Source organism: Argopecten irradians, chromosome 7 (assembly GCF_041381155.1).
Source record: "Argopecten irradians isolate NY chromosome 7, Ai_NY, whole genome shotgun sequence".
In the NCBI taxonomy this organism is placed as follows: domain Eukaryota; kingdom Metazoa; phylum Mollusca; class Bivalvia; order Pectinida; family Pectinidae; genus Argopecten; species Argopecten irradians.
This window is the reverse complement of record NC_091140.1, coordinates 7448340-7472980: the sequence shown is the minus strand read 5'-3', so window position 1 is coordinate 7472980 and position 24641 is coordinate 7448340. Positions and strand designations below refer to the sequence as shown.

The 24641-nt window shown below is 35.2% G+C and overlaps 2 protein-coding genes across 4 annotated transcripts; one reads left to right on the top strand and one right to left on the bottom strand.

Annotated features, from left to right (window-relative positions):
• Window positions 1-9680: 9680 nt before the first annotated feature.
• On the bottom strand, window positions 9681-15465 carry LOC138327430 (heat shock 70 kDa protein 12A-like). 3 transcript variants are annotated; one of them, XM_069273509.1, is made up of 6 exons: window positions 15320-15440; window positions 14932-14995; window positions 13829-14130; window positions 13046-13267; window positions 12337-12493; window positions 9681-12105 (listed from the first exon to the last, which is right to left on the bottom strand). In XM_069273509.1, the coding sequence occupies exons 3-6, from the start codon at window positions 14126-14128 to the stop codon at window positions 11045-11047; spliced, it is 1740 nt and encodes a 579-aa protein (XP_069129610.1). In that variant the 5' UTR covers window positions 14129-14130; window positions 14932-14995; window positions 15320-15440; the 3' UTR covers window positions 9681-11044. The 3 variants fall into 3 exon arrangements, with proteins under 3 accessions (XP_069129610.1, XP_069129612.1, XP_069129611.1); XM_069273511.1 differs by lacking the exon at window positions 14932-14995 and adding an exon at window positions 15053-15136 and having other exon boundaries at window positions 15320-15374; XM_069273510.1 differs by lacking the exon at window positions 14932-14995 and having other exon boundaries at window positions 15320-15465.
• A 19-nt stretch (window positions 15466-15484) lies between these two features.
• On the top strand, window positions 15485-22979 carry LOC138327428 (heat shock 70 kDa protein 12A-like). Its single transcript, XM_069273508.1, has 6 exons — window positions 15485-15632; window positions 17405-17473; window positions 18452-18766; window positions 19602-19820; window positions 20507-20663; window positions 20929-22979. Exons 2-6 carry the CDS (start codon window positions 17408-17410, stop codon window positions 21996-21998), a joined length of 1827 nt encoding a protein of 608 aa, XP_069129609.1. The 5' UTR covers window positions 15485-15632; window positions 17405-17407; the 3' UTR covers window positions 21999-22979.
• The last annotated feature ends 1662 nt before the right edge of the window (window positions 22980-24641 follow it).

Below are 24641 nucleotides of genomic sequence, written 5' to 3'. Positions count from 1 at the left end.
TTTTGTGATACTGAGGGTAGAATATCCCTATCCTTCATATCCACGTATGAAAGAGTATTTTTCTCTCATACCTCGATGTTTTATTGCAATATTACTTCTATTAATTTCCGCCATTTTGAAATAAATTCGAAAAAAATCTCCTACTGCAAGTCAATTCTCCATACATGAAAATTGCAGGATATTTTCAACGCAAATCCCGTTGTTAGTATCTTTTAAAGCAAATCCAGCCTAGTTTCTGAAAACCACATGTTAGAATTCTAACTAGAAAATTAATTAGGTGACGCTGTGACGTCACGAGTCTCTATTGCATGGGTAGCTATACAATACCGCCTCAGGCAACATGAGCGTATAGACTAGCCAGTATTACACGTGTAGGTATTATGGAAAAATTGATATACAATAATAATTTTACAACACATAATTAAAAAACATATAAAGCGGTATTACAGAAAAAATATTTTAAAAAAACCTACATATGTAGCATTGATAATATCATCATCATCATTCTTTATTCCTCAAAAGTTGAGAGTACAGGGAAATGAAAAAAAAAGATTGTAGATATATTGGAACAGACATATTTACATTGAAAGTTCAGATCAAAGTTCGGTTAGCGATAAAATCGTGCGACTACATGCATATTACTTTACATGCTAGTTGATACATCGCGAAAGTAGATTTCTGCTGACTTTTTGAGGAGATAGGCGCAATCCTTTGTAAATTCATCTGACAGTTCATCATCTTCAAATTCGAAATCCGGATTTTTTGCTTTGAATACTGTCTGAAGCAAAAGTTCTTCGGAAAGGTTAGACATAATTACATATGGCTGGATACCATAATAATCAATCACTTTCGTCATAAAAGTATCTCTCAGTAGGAATGTTCTTGTTCAGCTTGTTACAAAATGTTTTATAATGTCGTATAGTGGCCTATCACATAAATTACATGCGATGCGTGGTTCTCCAGGAACACAGGTAATCACTTTGCAGATATACAGCACTGTTTTATTGTCAATATCCGGTGTTTGCAGTATGTGATATGGTTTATCATATGTGGATTGAACATTTTTAAATCTCACGAAATCACTATCGTTTTCCATTCTCTCATGAAGCGACCGATCTTCATGTATAGATATAGCTCCTTTTACAAAAAGCTTCCATTGGATCTTTGACGGAAAATTTGCGGACTGGATATAGCACTGTATGAAGTCTAATAGATTGTACTTGGCTAAAATAGACACAATATCGGGGATGAAACCCATTTGCTTTGCTTTTGGTGTGTCTTGATACTTGAATAGTCTGCGTATAAAGATGCTTTTCGGAACACTGGTGGGCGTGCATTCTATAATATTACGTAAGAAATACAATTTCCTCTTTTCGATTTCGCTCTAAATTCTGCGTACTCCAACTATACTTTCGCACATGTCGGATCGCGTAGATCGTCTCAGATTTAAAATGAGCTTAATAGCATAGTGCTGGAATGTTTCAAGTTTGCGAATATCACATTTAGTTAAGTTATTCCATAGTTCGCATCCAAATAGTATCGACGGAAGTATAACTTTCTTATAAATACTTACATGTGTAAGAGGTTTAGTATGTATACAATCAGTTCCCATGCGAGTGAGAAAATGTAGCATGTTACGTCCTTTCTTGCAAGCATAGTCAACGTCATCGGTGTTTTTCAAGTTAGAGGAGAGAATGATTCCTAAGTACGTCTCTTTGTAACATATGTAGCATTGACAATAACGTACTAGTATTGATTTTAACAACCGTTACAGATGAATATTGTTAGATCAAACAAAACAAATGTACATGTAGGGTTTCCAAACTATAACCTGAGAACATATCAATATATTCTAATGAAACCTTATACTACGATACATGTAGCTTATGAGGTTACATAGCCTGGGATTGAATTTAAGGCCAAATGTTCAAAAGCAAAGGTCATTGTTACTAAAAATAGACATTTTAAGTTAAAGGGTTTGTGACACAAAAAGTGATAAGTTGTCTATAGATTGGGGCCCCTTTAAGTTCACCGAAATACCCAACTCCATGGGGATGGCAAATCCACACACTGAGATACCAGGCTATACATAGGGCCATCTGGGCAGCTGACCGATATGCAAAAATTTATTGCGATAACGAGGCTGTCAGCCAGCACACGTCACTGGTTCACCGACTGGCTCACCGCTGCTGATGAGACAGACACCAATAGAGCTAAACTCCTAAACTTACAGTTATAATTACAGGCTGTCATTATAAATTCAGTGTGATGCAATGTGCTGCTTATGGCTGTTATAACAATCACAGAAATAAAATAAGTTAAAATAAAATAAGTTTTTTAAAACAAGTTCTTTCACTTTCCAAAGGAGAAGAGTAATTCAAAATACATAGTTGCACTACATACATAAGTGTCAAGTTTGAGCTGACAGAAAATCATCATTTGTGTAAATGGGGATAAGATAAGATAACTGTGGAGGTATTAAATTACTTCAGGGTCAATTTAATTCATGTTTGAAAAGGTGACCTATCATCTATGACCTGATAATGGTATTTATTGTACATTTATATTATAATTACTCAGCCCTGTTTGTTAGTAAACATTCTCGTACATGGAATGTGCTTGTTTCAAATGTGTGTTTGCTAGTAACAACTTAAGGACAATTCATCATCACCATTGCCAGCTACTTATTTACTCATACGAATGCTGCAGTTCTCATTATTAAATAAATAATTGCATAATATCAGTAATAGTATCTGGCTGTATAGTCATATAAATACATTATATCGAGAAGGGGATTGATGTAATGTATATAAATATTGCAACAAAAGTAACATTTCGTTAATAATAAATATATCAATAGGTAAAATTAATAACAATATAAACAATTTACAGAGATGTTTTTTATTGAAAACTATGGAATTGATATCATTTATCTCACGACAGCAGACCGTAGATTCCGATTCCGTAACCATTGGATCACAGAAACCACATGAACACCTGTTGAAAATAAAAAAAAATATAACTAAATAGGTATCCACAACATAAAACGGAAAAATTGAACCATGTAATTAGCTTTGTCTCATAGTAGTAACCAACGTCATTATTATACATTCCTGTGTTGTTAAGAATATAATCCTCATTTATTGAATTCTTCAATTGTTTATTGACAGTAATAAAGTGTATTACACGTTGTTGTCATTGATGTTTATTAAAAAAGAGATTTTATTGAGATACATGTATATTTGTAATATGTAGGTATGTAAAATTAGTGTAGTAATCATATAAGTCGTAAGTCACTGATATCAATCATACACATGCATTTAGGTTTATGCATTTATAATGTAATAAAAGGAGAAATTAATTGTTCTCTATGGATGATTTTAATGTAATTTTTTAAAGATATATTACAGATGATATTCACTTATTAAAAAGAAATTATCTGATGAATACCCATGAAGGCATCCACATCTATATTTAATGCCAATAAATTGAAATAATAATAGGTGTATTACAAACCATACTGTGTTTGTCAACCGATCCTCTTGATTACCTTCTTGGTTTTCTTGATCAGCATCTGAAACATCTGGCGATGTTATCCCGCTTCTCCGTAAAAAGAGAATTATCAGTGTTCATCAAAGGGTTAAACTGGTATGGGATAATTTGTCCGGAACAAAACCCAAAGCAGAGATATCACTGTCATTGTTTTTCCACTGCAGATATTTAAAAAAAATACTAGAACAATCTGTAGTTTTTCTCTATAAATATAGAGTATCTACAGCAGGCAGCAGAGCATGGTGAAATGGATGACGCGTTGGTACCACGTGACCGGCTAGCTCATTAAAGTTTTCTCAGCCGCAGCAATTTACCCTTACTGCCCTTAAAGTAGATAAACAGCTTTGCGGAGTGCTGTGAAACGTGTGTCAGCCAACAATGATGGGGACAAACTATCAGAAAATTTATAAAAAGGTTTTTGTGTCACAAACCCTTTAACGTTGGTTTCCACACTTGAAAACAGATCACTTTACAGTTGTTGACTGGAGGTGAGGGCAAGATGTGATTTGTTGGACCCGATGACAAACTGTTACCTGAGGCCGAAGGCCGAATGCAACAGTTTGTATGAGGTTCCAACAAATCATCTGTTGCCCGAAAACCCAGTCGATAACTGTTGTTATACCCCATTGTGACGTCTACAGCACATTTTAACAGTCGATTTTAACAGCTCTTTGAACCGCTTGACGGAACAATTCATATATTGGCATTTTTGTTAATTAATATCGTTTATATATTATTTCATAGGGGTTTAACAACAGATTTTGTTTAAACTCATTTTATGAAGTAGGTGAAATGACTTATGGGACATCTCTTGATAATTATACTGTAAGATATATTGCTATATATTAGAAAATGTAAATGACAGTAGGGGACGTGTTTGTAACATCAGCTGTAAGCTTGTTTGGTGTTTTAACTTCATTTTAATCCATAATTACAAATATAACATTTTAACATTATAATTGCAATAGTAAACTTTTATTTTTTGTATCGGAAACGAAGTGGGGCTTGAGCACTCAACAACAATGACTGCTGGATACGAAGTACGTACAGTGGTATCCAAAAACAGTTATCAAAACTGGCAATAATTTTGATTTACCCGATCATAAATAATATATCATTTTTATCAAATCAGAAATCACCTGAACACGTAAATGTTTTACTTACCAGCTGCTATGGCACAGATAACACAAATGAGGACCCACACGACTGCTAGTTTGGTCCCCTGTAGTCGTCGGCCGGTTGTCATCACGGTTGGTGTTTTACACAGTTTAACAAAACAAAGTCTCTTCTTTGTCTTCGCACGAATCCTTAGGTTTGTCGCATTATATTGTTACCTCTAAGGAGGCTTCATTAGCTTTCCTGGGGCTATCTGTAATATTGTCTTTTGAGTATTATCAGAATGTGTCCCTTATTGTTTTGCGGAGATTTCCGACTTTGTTGTTTTCCTGATTGTCTTTACTGTTTTATCTTTTTGTCCGTACCTCTGTTGCTGATTTTGTGCCGTATGGTATTACTTTCGTTAGCGGTAAACAACGTGCTTACTTTTCAATTTATCGTTACTCCTTTATCGCCTGTCATCCTAATAAATTCCGTGGTTATTTTTCTTGACTTTAAAAAAAATGTCTTCTTATCTGTGTCTCTGCCTTTATATCATGTGGTATCGCTGTTATCACCGGACAATGATGCTGATTCTATTCTTGTCCATTAGGTACATGTATCAGACCCCATCCCTGGCAGTCGTTCTAATGAAGTTCTTGGCGTCCTTAGCAACATTTTTAACGTATTACTCACGTGTATAAGCACGCTCTATTTCTATTTTGGTAACAAATATGTCTGTGAAATTAGTGCTTTGTCATACATTTATATTTATTGTTATGGAATTAGGAAGGACTCCTTTTCAATTCCTAGGGATATCACTGTATCATATATTTCACAACAATGATACTGATGAATATGTAAATAGGAATCATTCTGTTGTCACATCAATTATAAATACTGTCCATTTATAACTAGTCTGACACCGATCCTAAAACAGTATACCAATAACTGAAACGATGGTAAACAGTAGTTATCTCATAGTTGTTTTTGTTACCGCTCATCCGGTGTTTTGTTTTATAATAAAGAGATATCTAAATTATAGATATGCATCGTTATTACTCGCCCATATAATGTTAGACCATTCCGTGATGTTTTCCGTAATAAGAATACTGATTAATACTGCACAATGAATCATTATGTTGTCATATTAATTATCAATAATATCGTTACCTATCATATTGGGTGTCAGCTAGTCGTCATACAGACAAACCATTCCACTTCCATTGATACAGTGATCACTGTGATGCCTAATACAGCAGCAACAATGATTGTATCTACCGCAGGCATCAGGTATCGTGGTTCTTTGTTGGTCCAGTGTTGTGTTTCAGTATAAATCATTCGTACTGTCTATTGTACATGTGTGATGTATAATACACTTATGCCACGTAAAAACACTTATCACGTGTTAGAAAACAGTTTAAACATTGAATGCATGATATATAATAACTGGGCAATTGCATAGTTTTGGTCCAAAACTATATCAAATTAAAGTTCAATTTCATAAAATAATATCATATTCTGAAAAGTATATATTTCTGCAAATTTTGACTGAATATGTATGGCTTGAAAAGATTAAATATTTTTTACAGAGTCTCGAAATTAAAAAATGGCCAAATTTGAAGGCCTATTTTTAGCAATATCAAATTTTCACCGAAGTAGTACACCCACTTCCGGATCTTGTACACCAAAAAATATTTTGCAATTATTTGGCCTACAATATCAAGAACATATCGTGAAAATTTAAGAAATTCATCTAATGTTCAAAACAATTTGTATCGATATATATATGTAGTGAAATAGCAGTATATTGGTGCCTCAATCAGAAAATGTAAGGGAATTCTTTCGCTTTTTAGAATTTTTATTCCAACGGCTTCCCCACTTTCGGTTATTGTACACCTACACATTGTTGTACATTGTATTCCAAACTACATAATAGCAAGTGACCATAGTGAAACTTTCGGAAATATCGGAGACAGGTAATTTTGCAATTTCAAGGTAAAGCCTTGCGTATTTGGTCAATTTCTACAAATTGTCAATATCGTGTATGACACCATTCTGCTCACTTAATAATACATAAACAAAAATATTCAATTTGGGAACTTATGTATCTTTTTGTTATCAATTTATGGATCATTTTAGGAAATTTTTATTCAAGAATTATTGAAAGTGATGTTATGTAGTTACCTTAACCACTATATTTGTGTATAAGGATACAGATTCTGAGACATTTTGATTATTAATAGTCAGGTCTGTTCATAAAAATGTTATTTCAGACAATGGACATACAAACATGATAAGATTATATTAGTCTTGTGGTTAAATAAATGGTTGATTGAGTATTTCATTTTGAAATGAAATTCAATTCAGTATAATATTTAGCATCTGCTTATAAATCTAACTCCGTCATAAGAAAGCAATGTATACCAGTACAAAGATTTTTATGTACAAATTTCATGGGAACTAATGGATAATTAGATCATTTCATGTTTTTTTCATCAGAAAGGTATTACAATAACCAATGCAGATGAATTAAAAAGAAATATATATGTACTTGATGGCGACATAGATAAATTCATTAACTACGATTTCTTGAAATCCAGCTTATAAATGTAAAGATGAAATCAATATGACTGTAGCAAGTCATATCATACTTGTATAAGGTCACGTATTGGGTAAACTCCTCAAACCTATTCATACAAATAGGATTACATGAGTTAATATACAAGTATACAAGTCTAGACAATACCAAACAAGATATGACGATGCATCCTTCTTTGAAGATTTAGTTCTATATTTGTAACTGTACCATAAAAAACAGTTTTCATAAGATAATTTATTATTGTTTATTCATGTATCAATCAAATCGTTTAATTACCGATTATGGTTTGTAATTCTATGTATGCTCATCCATTACCAACCAGTATTGATAACAAAGATAAACACATGACATCTCCTATATGTTTGACGCTGTCACTTCATCATAGGCCATATACATGTTCTCACATTATTCTTATTAGTATTACATTATCTGAAAAGTAGTGTGCATTTACCCATTGAAGGTCAATTAGACCTTTTCACTGGCAATATTATACTTTTATATGACTGAACAAAATATGGATGTTTTATTATCGATATTTCTGTGTACTGTAATGAACACTATCGGTGATCCCAGATTTATATATTGAATTTTAGGAAAGTTCGGTCAGTATATCAGATATCAATCAGATGTCTCTTACATCGTCTTTTGCAAAGTTTTCATTTCACCGTGACGAAAATGCAAAATGTTCTCTTTTTGATACAACAGTATTAATACTCACAACCTACACACAGTTTTGATTTTTTGGAGTTACTTCCCCTCCAGTACTGACAGAGTAAAACAAGGGGACGTAACTCTGGAGTGACAGGCAGTATCAGGCCATATCAGAACGCGGGTATTAGGGCTATTTACAAGATACGGATAAGTATTTGAGTGGGAGCAATCATTATTCGTGATCCATTACATATTTTAAATAGTCACGTCTATAAATAGTAAATGTTATATCATACAAATATGTGCAAATAATCTGTGAGTGTCCGAGTCATATTTGGTCAATTAATGCTCTCCCGTTCGGTCATAAACATACAACTCGAGCGATGTGTGTGTCGCCAGAGCGGTGAACAACGCACGATTCATGTACCTGTATGCATGTGTACTAGAATAAACGACAGTATTATGGATGATCATTGGTGTCGTACAAGTTGCAAAGTAAGAAGGCAGACACACTTGTATAAACATTTATCGTGAAAAAACAGATCAGCTCTACGCTGCGCAAGGCAGGCACACAGAACAATAATCTCACTCATGTCCTCTCTACTATGTCTGAATAAGGTCGAAATAACGGCGAAAATTTTCAGCTGGTAAATTATATGTTCAACATACATTCGGTAACGTCTAATAAGTCTGTTAAGGTTCATGTAAAGGCTTTAAACAGTGATATTTTGCAAGCCTAAAACTCATTACTGTTGTGCAATTGAACAGAACTAATTTCAGTAATTGTTGGTATATACACTGGCTAACTGTCAGTCTTACTGTTGATATGTAATTTGTGAAGCGGCTTGTAAAATTCAGTAAAATATGAGAAAAATTTATATTTCTGGAGAAGACATAGAACTCGTGTGAATTGATGGAACCAATATTCCTAAAATATTCCTACTTGAATTCTATATTTACTGTTCACCTTAGTCAATGCTCGCTCCGATGAACCACACTAATGACCAGCGTACAGTTCCGCTCCTTTATAGATTGAGAAAATTCATCATTTTTTATAAATAATGATCACTCCCCTTCAAATACGTATCCGTATACGTATGCGTATACATATACCGCTTATTGTAAATAGCCCTATTATTATACTACTAGTATTCTATTCAGACCCCTTTGACCAATTCTTCAGCTTTTGTTTACATACATTTTTTTTGCAAATATTGAATTAACAGACAACAGATAACTAACACGAGATCGCAAAAACAAAGCATATCAAAGCACATCAAAGTAATGTATAAGTTTTTATCTGTATATATATCTGTATGTATGTTACACAATGGTGAGTGAGTGCCAGCTTACATAATTATGCTCCCTTAGCACAGTCCAAACAGTACAAAGAGACATCGCACATGCCATTTTTCTGGGAGGTGGTTACACAGGATAAGTGTCTTTACAAAAAAAAAGAATATTCGTACTGACATAAAGTAAAATATCTCAGCTTCTAAATGAGTGTAACAACACTGAAAAGTATATTTATTTTTTTCCATCAAAACAAATTCAACAGTTGATTTTATTTAGCATTATATAACTAAAATGCAAATAAATGAATTGAATATATAACATTCCGTATGAAATTGACATTTATTTTATGGATATGATCGATATGAGTTTTGGTATATATTGTTATACTGCTTGATCAATACCTTACCACGTGTATTCGTTACGTAACTTTTCCTCGAACACAGTCTTCTGAGAAAAAAAAAGAAAAAAAGAAGAAAAAAAAACAAAACGTTATGGATTTTTTATTTGCAATATTTAGTGAAGACATCCGTTTTGATAACTATATTGACCAAACTTATGTGCGTCTTCCAATCGAATATACCATTTATTTTTACCCTTCCTCGTTCTGTTATCTCTCGATACTTTTCTTTTTCCATTTGATCACCTATATATTCATATATTTACCCACTCACCCGTCCGTCTTACTGAGCCACATAAGGTATGGACACTATATATTATACCAAACCATAGTTCGTGTTCGATGGCCTTTGTGAAATAACTGTTATTATAGCCAATATACAACAATAGAATTGGCTTGCACAGTAACAGTATAAAGACAATCTATGTATTCCTACAAACAATCACTTAAAATACATTTATGTGAACACCATGGTTGACGTACCTGGAGAGGTACTATAATATATTAACTGGCCTGGTCTACGTGGACATGTTGTTATCCACGTGAGTGATTAAATAATATGGCTTTTACAGATCGATATAACTTCCTTGTTGGATTTTTGGAAGTAAAGGGTCAAGGTTAATCGATTCATGGAAACGTATTGAAGTGTCGCTGTAAATACATATTACGTTGATGTGGTATTTAAATATATATATTTCCAGTGTATTTATGGAATAAATATCCTTTGTAAAATCTTGAATGTCGTACGTTTAGAATGTACAAGATAGCGTGGGGTTTTTTGTTCAGTAGAATCTCTATCCTACGATGGCATATTTCTGCCATCGAGTTAGTTTAGGTCGAATTATGGTACCTCGACTTTGACCAGATACATGTAGTATGTCGGCAAGTCGATTTATATCATTGCTTGTTGAGATAGTTATGTCGACCAGTCGAGTTATAACATGACTTGTTGAGATAGTTATATCGGTAAGATGAGTTTCAACACGACAAATACACATATTCATATTTGAAAGTCGAGTTACTCGATTTCACAGTAATAAGATATGTCAATTTGTCAGGATATAAGTCGACTTCAGATATTGTAAGTCGACTTGCCGACATAAATACATTATATCATAGCAAGTCATGATATAACTCAACTGGTCGACATAATTTTCTCGGCAAAGTCACGTTACATAACTCGACCTAAACACCGTAGTATCCACTTTAAAAATACATACCAAACCAAACGGCCTTTTTAATGTAAATGTAGAACAACTTTTATTGGTTGTGTACAACATTTGTCAGATTTTCTTCCACCATTCATTAATTCGTTTTATCCTACAGTAAAAGGATGTTGTTTTATCCCACACGAAAATGATGCCGTTTTATTCCACAACATTTAAAGATTCCGTTTTATCCCACAAAGTTTAAAGATGACGTTTTATCCCAAAAATTTTAAAGATGCCGTTTTATCCCACAAAGTTAAATGATGCCGTTGTTTCCATTTTGGTTTTGGTATCAATTGCTTTCACCTCAATTTCTGTTCCACCAAATATCATTTCTACCTCCGCCGATCTCTCTATCCCTAGAGAGGTATCAGGCATATTGATTGTAAGTATACCAAGTCTCTGGCACGAGTCTTCTGTCACGTAATCCGGTTCGCTGCTCTCTGACGCGTAGACAGGGAGGTCGATGCCTGTCTCTTTTGCACTGCTGACGTGAAATTTGAACTTGTTAACTGCCGACCCAAGATCGACAGAACGGTCTTTGGGAGCAAATATTTTGAACCCATTCGCACATCTACTGTCTCCTTTGCTTCCTTTCACTCGGTATTCCTCTTTGTCCTTCCCTTCCCGGAACTTCCTGTTGCAGGCGACGCCATACGTGAATCTACACACTCGAGTTGTTATGATTCCAGGCGCATGCCCATTGATAACAGCTCCTTTCAAAATCGACAAGCCAGCTTCGAAAGGAACGATCACTTTCTTATCACTGAAACTTGTTTTAATGGCACGCTGCAGAAGTTCACATTCTGAATAGCCCCCGACCATTAGGATCAGGTTTGTTCCTTTCACGCTTTCTTTCGAAAAGTTGTCCTTTACATGGTTGACAATAGCGTCTATAGAGGTAGCGAACAGGTCCTTAGCTATCTTGTTAGGGATTTGTAGTTTGTCTCTTTTCAATGACACATTTGCAAATTTTTTTCCGATTGCATCATTCGGATCCACACCTTTGTTCTGCTTCTTGTACAACTGCTGTATAACGGGTGGTATGGTTATTGTGACCATGTCTTCATTGTCATCTTTGATGCTTCTTTTCTTCAGTTCAAAGTTTCTGTACAGATTGAGAATATCTGCTATATAGTCCTCTTTGAATTGTTTGAACACTTCCTTACCGACGAGTTCTTGCAGCAGTTTCTCGAACTGTCTGTCCACACTGGTACCTCCCCAGTCGCCACCGTTTGCTCGGTGTAGTTCCTTTAAAACTCCACCACTCTGCACCTCGTGTACTGTGATATCAATTGTTCCCCCTGTACATTAATGTATACATCTCCGTTTATTATGTTATCTAATCAGATACATTGGTTTGACAATTCAAAGACTTGGAAAATCATTTCGCTAAATAAAATTTATCTAAAGCGAATCAGAAATATTAAACTGTAAATATACATATTGGCAGCTGAATATGTCAAAATCGAAAACTATTGTATGTCTAATTAATTCAAATGTACTATCCGGATAAAGTGTCTGTCAGAACTCACCTCCACAGTCGAGTATCATGTATCGTGTCCCTTTCTGGAATACAGTCATCTTACTTCCAGAGTCCGCACTTATCTTGTCTATCGGCAAGTTTGTGCAATAAATAGCCGCAGCCTCCGGCTCTAAAACAAGTTTCAGGTGTTTAGATGGTACTCCAGCCTGCCATAGAAAAAATAAAAAATGATATTACGAAAATGTCTACTACCATACTGCGTATCGTACTTGAAATACCCGAGATAAATAAGTTCGTTTTAATAAAACAAGTTAAGGTAAATAACGAGGGGGGAACCAGAACTGTTCGGGTTGTTGGTGTTATTCTATGTGGAGAAAATCATTCCCTCAACGTTGTACACGAGTTATAAGCCCTCAATTTCAACCAATTTTATTTCATAACTAAAATACGAAAAGGGACAAACAACAGACTAGGTCTATATAGGTTCTCTCACAGATAACACAGTGCATTTAATATTATACATATGTAATTTACAAAATATACTCTTTAAAATATAAATTTATAGTATCTGAACTACTTATATATGACAATCTAAATAATCTAGGTTTGTAAATTAGATGATGTATAATTTGATAAATGATTTTTTTGACAATTGTGCATGTGAAAGGTACTCCTTCCACTCATGGGATACAGAACAAAAAAGCCCATCCACAAATATCGATCACAGGTCATTTGATTAGTTTTCAGTGACGGTGTACCTGTTCCGCCGCTTTTCTCATGAACTGCTTCCCAGGCTCTGACCATATGGCGGGCACTGTCAAGATCCACTGAATATCTCCATCAACGAATTTCACTCCCTGCTTTTCTGCAGTATTCAGCAATTGGTCTTTAAGATATTTAAGGCAAGCAGCAAAAACGTCCATCGCTTTCATCGATTTCTTTCCATCGCTGGTTTTCAGTTCAAAACTTCCACCATAGTCCTGTGTTAAAATCACAATTGAGACTAAACTATTATCGCCATCAAGCCATGCAGAAACAAAATGCATCTACGACAAGGCATGCATGTACATCCACGTGTAAAACATGTATTTTCTTGTTAGAGGAATAACGATTACTTAAGTACATATATGGGTATGAGTTTGTCGATTCACTTAGTGCATATTACTTGATTACTTAATTTACTAGATGGTACATGTAATCTGGATCAAGGACATATGCAAGGGTCTATAATTATTGTTTCTCTTTACTGTATAATTGTTCATTTTTTCGATTGCGAAATTTCGCGATTTGCTGTTTGTGATTTTTTCGCGTAAACCTATTTTTGCGATTTGATTTCATTCACACGACAGGCTCGGATATGTAAAACCATTTTGGTTTGATAAATATCACGAAAAATTAATTTTCGCGAATTTGTGCCAATTCACGAACTTAGTGAACTTAAAGCCCTCGCAAATATTAGCAACTATTTAGTACTATTATGTATCACGTACATTGTTATATTACTTTACATCTTATATATGTCCATATGTTGTAAGTCTTACCGTGCGATTGTAAAGTTCCATCTTAAATCTACGAAAGAAGTACCAGTCATCCTGTTCTTCGTCCAAAAATAGATCGGAGTATTTGTCTTCTGCTTCATAACCAAAGAGGTGGAACACTTGGTTCTTGTCAAACAAAGCACACGTGGGCGTCTTCTGTGACTGAAGTCTCGTGGAACCGGAGACCCAGGAAGCAGCAGAAATCTTCAAAGGTGAAGTGTCGTAATCGTTTTTGGTAGAAAAGGCGTAGCCCGAATTGGTGGTACCGAAGTCAATGGCTGCAACTATAGGGTATCCCGGCATGTCTACATCAAATAAAAATGTGATATTATGAAAACGAAACAATACCTCACTATGAAAATGAAACAGGAAATATTGATGTTGTGATTTTCAACAGACTTCATCATACACTACTTGAGTGAATTGATCAATAATCCATTACGTTGTATACAATGTGCTGCGTTGGAGACCTTTGCATGTTCACTCTCCCGTGTTCTTAAAGAAGAAGAAAACTATGCCTATTCGATCATTGGCGTATAATGCCGAAAAGATAAAAAAAAAACAGAGACTGCGCTCTGTATCATTGTAATGGCAAAGAACAAGTATGTCTGACGCCTTTATACTGAATGTTACACAGGGATGGAAGTTATCATATTCATATACTGATGTGTGGATCAGCCAGGGGACAGTCCCGAGTCGTCTCGACAGGGGCCAAACACTGCACGCGTGGGCAACGATGAGGCGAAGTCTCGGGAGACGTTAAAAAGAATGTCATTTAGGAACAAGACTGTAAAAGACGCCTTTGTACGAGCATACGATTTTGTCAGCGGCTTTGATTCAACCCCTACCTATATATCAAGTTATTTTGAATGGATGCGAATGATTCGGATTAAATAATATGTGAATGATATATGATATCTGTAATTTTAAAAAGTGAAAGTTGTGCAAGCTTGTGATCAAAATTTTCGTAATCAATTTAAAGTTGGATTTTTTTTTTGCTCAAAAAACAAACGAACAAACTATCTGTTGGCCAATGACAATACAATAATGCTAAAGTGAGTTACAGGTAATAAGATACGTTTGACATATACAAGTTTAATATTTACTGATATGGTTGTTTCCGCGCTCATTATCTCTCAAAACCTTGGTGACGATTGCCCGACTGGAGCACTGGAAGCCAAGCAAAAAAAAAAATAATTCCAATATTGGAAAACCAAATCACCTTACCAGCATGTTCTCATGAAGATAAGATTACCATGTAAAACCTGAGGTCGAAAGCCTCCAATTGAATGTAGACCAAATGATTTACAGCTGTAATAAAACAAACCTTAATTAACGTCGGTTTAGTCGGCATTTCTTTTTTATAAACAAATAGTTTCAATATTAAGTTTGCTTCAGTCATAGATCGATACATGCTGATTATACCAAGACAACCACCCTTACCCTCGATTTATAATACATGTGTAATTTAACATAAAATACATGTGTACTCACCTATCGGTGCTAAGGATCACGCGGCGTACCGACAAGTCACCGAATCCCCCTGTATTGGAGCTGTAAAAGCAGGCTAGACGACAGGCAATAATAAATGTTTTCTGTGTATCACGTGACAGACTGAACAAGGAAGTAATTTGAAATGTCGATTCCTTAGTAGACCGTCACCGATAAAATTTTAAAATACTGAGACGTTACATATCAAGGGTAATATTGTTTATGAAGTACGCATGTAGATCATTTAAAAGACACACATAGAATATGTTTTACAGATAGGATAGACCATAGAAGGGACCAGGGCTGTGTATAGGCGGTGAGTAGTCTTTATTTCTATATCCAAGTATACCGCACTTACAAAAGGACACGGTGTATTTTACAATATTATTTCAATAACATGTATACCAGTGCGTGATTTCTAACAGTGACGTCCGATAATTACAGATTGGTCTGATTGTTTATCAATAAAATCGAACGCGTTTTTGGCTATATAACCGTAGGGTAAAATATCCGTGCTTTTTTTCCACACCTTTACAAATGATATGTTTATTGTTTGCTAACGAGAGTTTGCATAGGCATCAGATGGTGGCAGACATATCCTTATTCGAATTAAAAAAAAAAACAATCAGGCAGTAGATCTCCGTAAGCAAACTCCTATCAATTAGTAATAATTAATTTTTATTTGTTTTCATACTAAATCCAAATCTCTGATTGGCAGATTCTTTTCCTTCATATACTATGAAGAAAAAATCCGAGAATGGCGCGAAAATCCGACGTAATCATGACGTCACAATAGAGACGTCGACGTTGCGTATTGATTTAGAAAAATAATCCATTGGAAAATCAATAGAATTGTACGCTTAAACGTATTTTATGTTATCAAGTAGTCTGAAAAATTAATTATCAGCAATGATGTAACTATTTTTAACTGCATGGGGTTATGAAATAAATTTTGTTTGCAAACAAAATGTCTTTCATACCCCTTTAAAGTTAAAAAATAGTAGCATCAATGCTTAATTGGAAGAAAATCAGATAATGCTTACACATCATAAATTATAATAATGCAATCTTCATAGAAAAGTGACGTCGTGGTTTGTAACGTTGCCTCTGATTGGCTGAGCAACGGCGTAACGATTTATTAACAATAGTGTCCATCATGAAAGTGGAATTTCCCGGGATTACATGGAAATACAAGGATTATATTTAATATTTATTTTTATGGTATGGAGGTATATCACAAAAATCAGAGTATACTCTTATCATACACCGTGAAGGGGTGTATTTAGCGTACACTGATTTTTTTGTGAACAAAATACATGCCAGTAATTACTGGATTAGAGATGAGTTATATGCAGATAAATACCTCATCAAACATTTTTAGGTGCATGATGGGAGATTTTGTCCAGGAGACATCCTGCCTTGTATCCTTTAGCTACAGGAACGATCACTATACCAGGCAATCCATCCAATATAACTGTGTCGTCAGTATAGGACAACACAGTGAAAGTAGATCAGAATAGTTCAGATCAAAGCCTAGATACAAAACTATACATTTGACATTTCCCAGATTCATGCGTGGTAATTATGATTAATTCAATGATTTCCATTAACACCGTTGTTGTTATGTAGAGTTGCATCACTATAAGTATAAACCTGAACACGTTATCACAAGGTTAATCACCCCATTACGATGATACACTGAAGGAGTTTTTCTACAGACGTCGACTTGGTGTTACTATATCGTTAATGAAAAAAACAATCGTTACCTCTCTTAACACGAATCATGTTGTATCGATATCATAGCTGTAATTGAGTAATCTTAAACTGAAACAGGTACAGGAAATAAGCTTTGATGTATAGGTCTTGTGTGTGTAATCAGAAATGCATAGGCTTTACTAGTCTCCTCAGAATCAATCTCCCTAAAACACAACTCAGCCATTCTCAAGCTGACAGCGAAGAGGTCCGTATACCGGGGATGAGAGGCGTGGTTACTCTGATATAACATAACAAAAAACTAAATAAGAATGAAATTAACGGATACATTTTCGTATAAAAAACCGATTTTAGTTTTTTGTCTTTGTTTTACAGAAAATGGCACAAAAACCTGTCGGTAAACATGAAACTTTGAATCCAGGCATAACGACCAGACGGATAAAGGTAATTATTATTGTAACTTATCATAATATCATTGATGTGATTATGAAGAATAATACTTTCTTTTTCTTTTATATTCTTTTTACTTTGGACAATAAAAAGCGAAAGATATGTATATATTGATGAAAAGTAAAATTTAAAGTTTGGTGTATTGTAATAACTGTAAGGTTCCGAGTGAGTAGGAAGTGAGTGTGATATCTTTTGTACTCTGTCTTTGTGTTATTATATATGTGGAAAACAGCAATGAGACAAGAAATGAAGTTGAAAATATTTGAAATTATTTTTATCATAAACGTGATTCAAGGAAGTATTAGCAGTAGCCATTGAACCATAGCAAATTGTAAATCATGCACGCTTCGATAAACACTGATACACAATTAACGTTAAAATGAAATCATAGCATAGACTTTTTTTTCTCCTTTGGATAAAGCACTATATGCAATATGCCATACATGGAAAATCAACTAAAGTACATATTATTGCTTTCGATACTGATCAGTTGAAAACTTTTTTAATATTTACCATTTACATGTTGCAGCTGTGCGAAATTTGTTCTCCAGTCTTTCAAAATGATTTTGTCATAGAACCGCTGTAACATATTTAAGTGTTACAATGTATCACTTTAGTACACCTGTATAGAATTAGTGTTTTATTATGATGGTATCTATCATCCTTCACTCTAATCAAATCAGATATTTTGTATGCTCAGTTCTCTCTTCCGTTTGGCGTATCCGTGGCTATAACAGGATATGTTTCTATGTTTAGACGATTATGGGTTAACCCTTTATTATATCACTGTTCGTTTCGTATTTACAGTCTAAATTACTATGCTTTAAGTTGCATTCTGCGTTTTCTCATTTCGTGTCTGTCATTTGTTGTTTTATGACACATTGTGGTTTCTCGTTTTCAGTCCCCCTATCAATGCTATTCTGTATACATGTCGATGCTCCATTGTCACATGTTGTTACTGTTCGATTTCAGGTAAGAAACCTGAAGGACATACCATATCTAATGGTAGCAGCAATAGACTTTGGATCCACGTTTTCTGGTTATGCTTTTTCTACCAAGTTAGATCACAAACTAGATCCACTTAAAGTGTCCCAGATGACGTGGACAGCGAAGTCCGGAGGTCTGCTTTCTTTGAAAACGTCTAGTGCCGTACTCTTTGATGCCAGTGAAACACTCCATTCCTTTGGATTTGACGCCGAGGATAAATACGCAGCATTGATGGAGAAAAACCTTCACGAGACCTGGTACTTCTTCCGTCGCTTCAAAATGAGTCTTTATGACGAGCAGGTAATTCCTTAACATTACCTTGACCATAGCTTTATATTTTCAGCAAACTGACCTTCCTGAACACCACCTTGACCATAGTTTTATATTAGGCTACCTAACCTACCTTAAAACCACGTTGACCACAGCTTTATATTGTCAGCTACCTAACCTTTGTTTAGTCGGCTGCCTAACCTCTTTAACATCACCTTGACTACAGATTTACATTGTCAGCTGCCTAACCTTCCTTAACACCACCTTGACCACAGTTTTATATTGTCGGCTGCCTAACCTCTTTAACATCACCTTGACCACAGTTTTATATTGTCGGCTGCCTAACCTCTTTAACATCACCTTGACCACAGCTTTATATAATGCGGCTGCCTAACCTCTTTAACATCACCTTGACCATAACTTTATATTGTCGGCTGCCTAACCTCTTTAACATCACCTTGATCATAACTTTATATTGTCGGCTGCCTAACCTCTTTAACATCACCTTGATCATAACTTTATATTGTCAGCTGCATAACCTTCCGTAACACCACCTTGACCATAGCTTTTTATTTTCGGCTGCTTTACCTTCGTCAAGTAAATAATCCGCAGTCTATAATTTGGCGTTATGATTGTGATTCATTAGACTGTGGGTCATTTTCTTAATGAAGGCTACGCAGCCGAACATTGAGTGCAGAAATTTAACATTATGAATATTGTAGATTATATTCCCTTTGAAACACTTATGAGAAGTTACTCAGCTTTATATATCGTGTCTGCTTTTGACCATGTTTGATATCTGATAATAGTTAGTGTATTCTACGGAAAGTAATAGTAACGATGGTTGTCTTGATTGATTTTTAAGAATGTATCGAGGGCTATGAAATTGACAGCAAGCAATGGTAGACAGATGACTGCAATGAAAGTGTTTACAAGTTCGATTGGCTTCCTGAAAGATCATTTATTACAACGATGTAAGACTCAAGGGACCCAGATCGAGATGCAGGACATCCGCTGGGTCCTGACTGTGCCTGCTATTTGGGACGACCGGGCGAAACAGTTTATGAGGGAATGTGCTGTACAGGTAAACTACTGTTTACTGTTAAATAGCCACCTTAAAAGATACGTAGTGAGCCCTGTGATATTCTATATTAGCATTATGGTATTCGTTAGTCTTGTTTTGCTTTGATTTTCTCGTATGCATACCGGACTCTGAATACCAAGTTTTCCAGAGTTATATTTTTTTAGCATTTCGATGGACTCCCCGTATGTTAATTAGGTTGTAAATTAAGTTTTATTTTCCGATCAAGTCTAGATGAATTCATTTTTCACTAGTACATTTAAACCGAACGTCTTGTATAGTCGTTTTGTTGACATTGGTGTGATATTCAATTATTCCTTAACCGTAATTAACTTACTTTGATCACTTTTTTTGTTTTGGTTAAAACTTTGATAAGGTTAACATCCTATTAACAGTCAAGGTCATTTAAGGACCTACTAGGTTAAGATGGTAGTGAAAGCCGGGGAAGCCGGGGAATATCACCGTCCAGTGGTCATTTAGCCACTACTGCTGCAATGTGGATACTTCACTTATTATCACTCGAAGAATTTAAATGTTAGTTCGATTACCGTTTATCGTACTACACCATGATCCTAATTATTGTTCTTCTCAGACTACCGATATAGTAATATTTTTATAATTGATATTCATTTGACTGGGGCCTCTAAAGTGACTTTACATATATTAATTATTATATTTCGGTTCCACAGGCAGGGATCCCTAATGCCCAGTTAGTGCTGTCCTTAGAAGCAGAGGCCGCTGCTCTGTTTTGTAAATATCTACCATTAAGTGAGATGGCCGTGGGCAAAGCTGGAAACGTGTCTGTGTTCAAGCCAAGGGCAAAGTATCTGGTGTTGGATGTTGGAGGTTGGAACTTAATTTATTATATCATAATCTACTGTACATCAATATAACTTGTATATAGTGGTTGGTAAAGTCACTGAAATCTAATCATTATACGTAAGCATTATTGATAGTATATATATAGTTATTTAAAAATTAAAAATCGGGTTAAGTAGGTTTATATTTTACATATTTGGTAATAGTATTCGCAATCATATTGGCAGCTGATATTTATAAAAGATATTATTTACTGCAAGAAGGTTATTAATATCAACTTAATTTGCTTTAGGTGGTACTGTGGATATCACAGTACATGAAGTGCAAAGTGACCTGAAACTGAAGGAGCTATACATGGCGAATGGAGGCGAGTGGGGAGGAACAATGGTCGACAAGGAATTCTTCAACTTGCTTTCAGAGATCCTTGGAGAAAATGTTATTCAGAAATTTAGGGAATATAATCAAGCTGATACTCTGGAACTACATAGGGCGTTTGAAACTAAAAAGCGAAGTATAAGTTCTACTACAGACCCTAAGATAACGTTCACACTTCCTGTCAGTCTACTCGACACCTTCGAGCAAATCAACCCCGGCCAAGACGTGTCCGCTAAAATCAAATCGAACAGCAAATTTGACAAAAATCTTACATGGAAAATGGATAGAATGCGATTAAGTTCAAATATTGCAAAGGACTTATTTTCTAAATCCGTGAAAAAAATCGTTGATCACGTAATCGACCTGTTGCATCAACCACAAGTAGAACAGATCCAGGCCATACTCCTAGTCGGTGGCTACTCCGAATGTCCACTTCTACAGGAGGAAATCAAAAAAGAGTTCCCAAGCAAACGTCTCATCATTCCCAATGAAGCAGGACTGGCCGTACTGAAGGGGGCTGTAATCAACGGACATGAGCTAGAGGCGGTCACTGAGCGGATCAGCAGATTGACATACGGGGTAGGCAGTAACATGCCGTTTATCCAGGGAACACACGATGAAAACCGAAAATTCACCGATGATGACGGAAAAACTTTGTGTTCTGGTTGCTTCAGCGTGCACGTGAGGTATGGTGAACGAGTGCCGGTAGGACTGACTGGTCATTCTGAGAGATATTGGGTAATGGATGAAAACCAAACTGAGCTCCCAATCGTATTTTACACGACAAAGAATCCGGACCCTTTGTACATCGACGAGGAAGGCTGTAAAATGATAGGGGAGGTCATCGTGGTTATGGAGAATACAGAGAGAGGGTTAAATCGTGGTGTAGATGTGGAATTCACTTTCGGCGGAGCAGAGATTGAGGTCACTGCATACGACATTAACACTCGCGAGGAACAAAACGCATATTTCAATTTCCTAGGCTAGAACAGTATAACTTTAGCTTACAGAAGTTGAAATGAAACCATATTTCACAGACAATCGAATATTCTCTGTTGTTTTGACATCTTGGTCCATAGATGTATACCTATATCTTACCATGGACAGTGGTTGCTATGAAAAATAAAAAAGTAGAACTTTACATAGGCCTGTCAGGTGAACAGGGATATGGCAACCCGAGGGAAAGATTTTGGATGGTCAACCAGAGGCTTGCCGAGGGTTGACGGTCAAAATCTTAGGATTCACTTTTAACGACGTTCCTGTGATAATGGCAAACGGACAGGGATATCTCAACTTCAGTGAAGGATTTTGACCGTCAAAAGTGACTAGCCAAAATCGTTCTCTCAGTTTGAGTGTAAGATTTTATTATTCTCTTCATCTGGATAAAAGCATTCATACCTTCGATGAGGGTAAGCTACAGAGTGTAAATATATCTTACCCACATATATCTTACCCTGAAAAAGACTGTACACATGGGTCACATGCACAGAACAGGTATATGACGTCACTGCAACAACAGTTCCATGCATCATGTCAACAATATTACCAATAAATACATTAAATTTAAAAAGCTAACAATTAAATAGAAAAAAAAAATAATTTACCACCTTGGCAGTATAGTCAAGGTCAACCGCAATCATCGAGTTAACAATCTTAAGCTTAATTAAATTACTCCTCGGGCTGAGATTTCCCATGCTTACCCCAGGGAGATGTTGTGTATCCCAACATTTTAAAGTGTTCGCTGTCTACTGTTGTGATTAAATCTGTAATGTGACACTAGTTGAACATGTTTAAAGGTAATACAAATCATTTGTGGTACACTTAATAATAGCTTATTTTATAAATTTTACAATTGTTAGGGCCGCTGATATCGCTTCTTAACAGTTTAATACATATTGCTAACGTGTGTACCATTACTATTTATAAATCTTGGAAGTACTGCAAATAAAAAAAGTTCGTCTTGTGTAATTTGGATATAGAAATTATTTTCATTTCCATTGATATCTTCGTTACTTTCAGTATCCATTGTCCGAGTTAGTGTGCCGTCTATTGTGTTTAATACAGGTCTAAAGATGGGATTCCTATATGATGTTAATCGGATCAAGGCCTATACACTATACAAAAAGACAATAGAAAATGTAATTCAGACTGAGGTAATATTTTAATATTTTATGTATCTGTTTAGTCATTGTTTTATGACTGAATAAAGCTATTTAACATGTTATAAACTCTAACGATTGTTTCAGTATATGATTTACACTTGACAAGATACAGAATGCACATGGGCGACGCTTTTTAGATATAATGGCATGTTTTTTTTAAAGAATTTAGACACTGTTTAAACTAGTAATATATTGAATGTCTGTATACTATTATTAGGTGAACATAACTTGAACATAACTTAGTTGATAAAAAGTGTGCGTGCATCAGGCTTAACCTTAGATATTACAATTGACTCGTAGATTGTTGTGTTATTTGTAATATTTGGCATAATATACAAAAATGTACTTTTCAGTTTAGGAAGTCCACTGGATTCGGTACATATTTTTGTCACCAAATAATGATGCAATTATGTTTATTAGTGTCTATATATATGCACAAGGAGCTCTTGCTTGACCGGATTCGACTTTACAAAAGCATACACATCGAGTCATTGTTGTAGATTATATTACAAGCTACAATAAACACAGCAATCTACAATTCAATAGTAATACCTAAGATTAGGTCTGACAAATACACATTTTTATCTACTTCAACTACACCTAAGAAGTGATTTATAGGGGTACAAATTATCACTAGTTTAAGGCATAAAACCTTAAGAGTGCAATTATTAAGGAAAGTTGGATTGGGATAGAACATTTAATTTTATCAGAGAAAGAGAAAAACCTCTTTAGTTGTTAGAAAAGCCAATGTTTTGAAGGTGAGTGAGAGGGAAACGGCTGGCCAAGATCTTCGGGCCGCAAGTTCTCTAAAACCAATTCTGTCTGCTACGTTGTGCTCATAACTACTAAGACAGTTTATGGCCACCACTATACGCTGACCTATCATACCAAACCCCACCCCACCCCCATTCACCTACTTATCATACCAAACCCCATCCCACCCCATACACCTACGGTAAATACCAAATTTGGTTCGATCATGCAATTTACCACGGATGGTATGTAAAGCTATGTTACGTGACGTTATATAGTTGTTTTTTTCTATCAATTTATAATGAATGTTGTTTACAGTGCATCATTGTATATAAGACTTGAGTTCAGCAATTCCATGAAAAATATATCTTTTCTGCAAAAATATGCAGACACTTTTTTGAAAAGGAATATCAGCTTAACGTTATACCTATTAGCCAATCAATTTGGTAAAATTGATGGTCTTGACCAGTGCATGTAATTGTACATGCTATAGACACTAGTAAACATAACTGCATGGTTATTTGGTGACAGAAATATGTACCGAATCCAGTGAACTTGCTAAACTGAAAAATACATTTGGCATATCATGCCAAATATTAGAAATTACACAATAATCTACAAGGCAAGCATAATACCTAAGGTTAGGCCTGATTCATGCTCGCTTTTTATCACGATGTATTTTCGGAGCGAAGACTAGCGGACAGTAAAACAACTA

Bases quoted from the DNA above. Each gene is read 5' to 3' on its own strand.
- LOC138327430 (XM_069273510.1), bottom strand. From the start codon at position 14,128: ATGCCGGGATACCCTATAGTTGCAGCCATTGACTTCGGTACCACCAAT. The intron at 12,494-13,045 runs GTACACCGTCAC...TTTCTATGGCAG, and splicing joins TGAGAAAAGCGGCGGAACAG to GCTGGAGTACCATCTAAACA. The intron at 12,106-12,336 runs GTGAGTTCTGAC...ATTAATGTACAG, and splicing joins CATGATACTCGACTGTGGAG to GGGGAACAATTGATATCACA.
- LOC138327428 (XM_069273508.1), top strand. From the start codon at position 17,408: ATGGCACAAAAACCTGTCGGTAAACATGAAACTTTGAATCCAGGCATA. The intron at 17,474-18,451 runs GTAATTATTATT...GTTCGATTTCAG, and splicing joins TAACGACCAGACGGATAAAG to GTAAGAAACCTGAAGGACAT. The intron at 20,664-20,928 runs GTTGGAACTTAA...AATTTGCTTTAG, and splicing joins TCTGGTGTTGGATGTTGGAG to GTGGTACTGTGGATATCACA.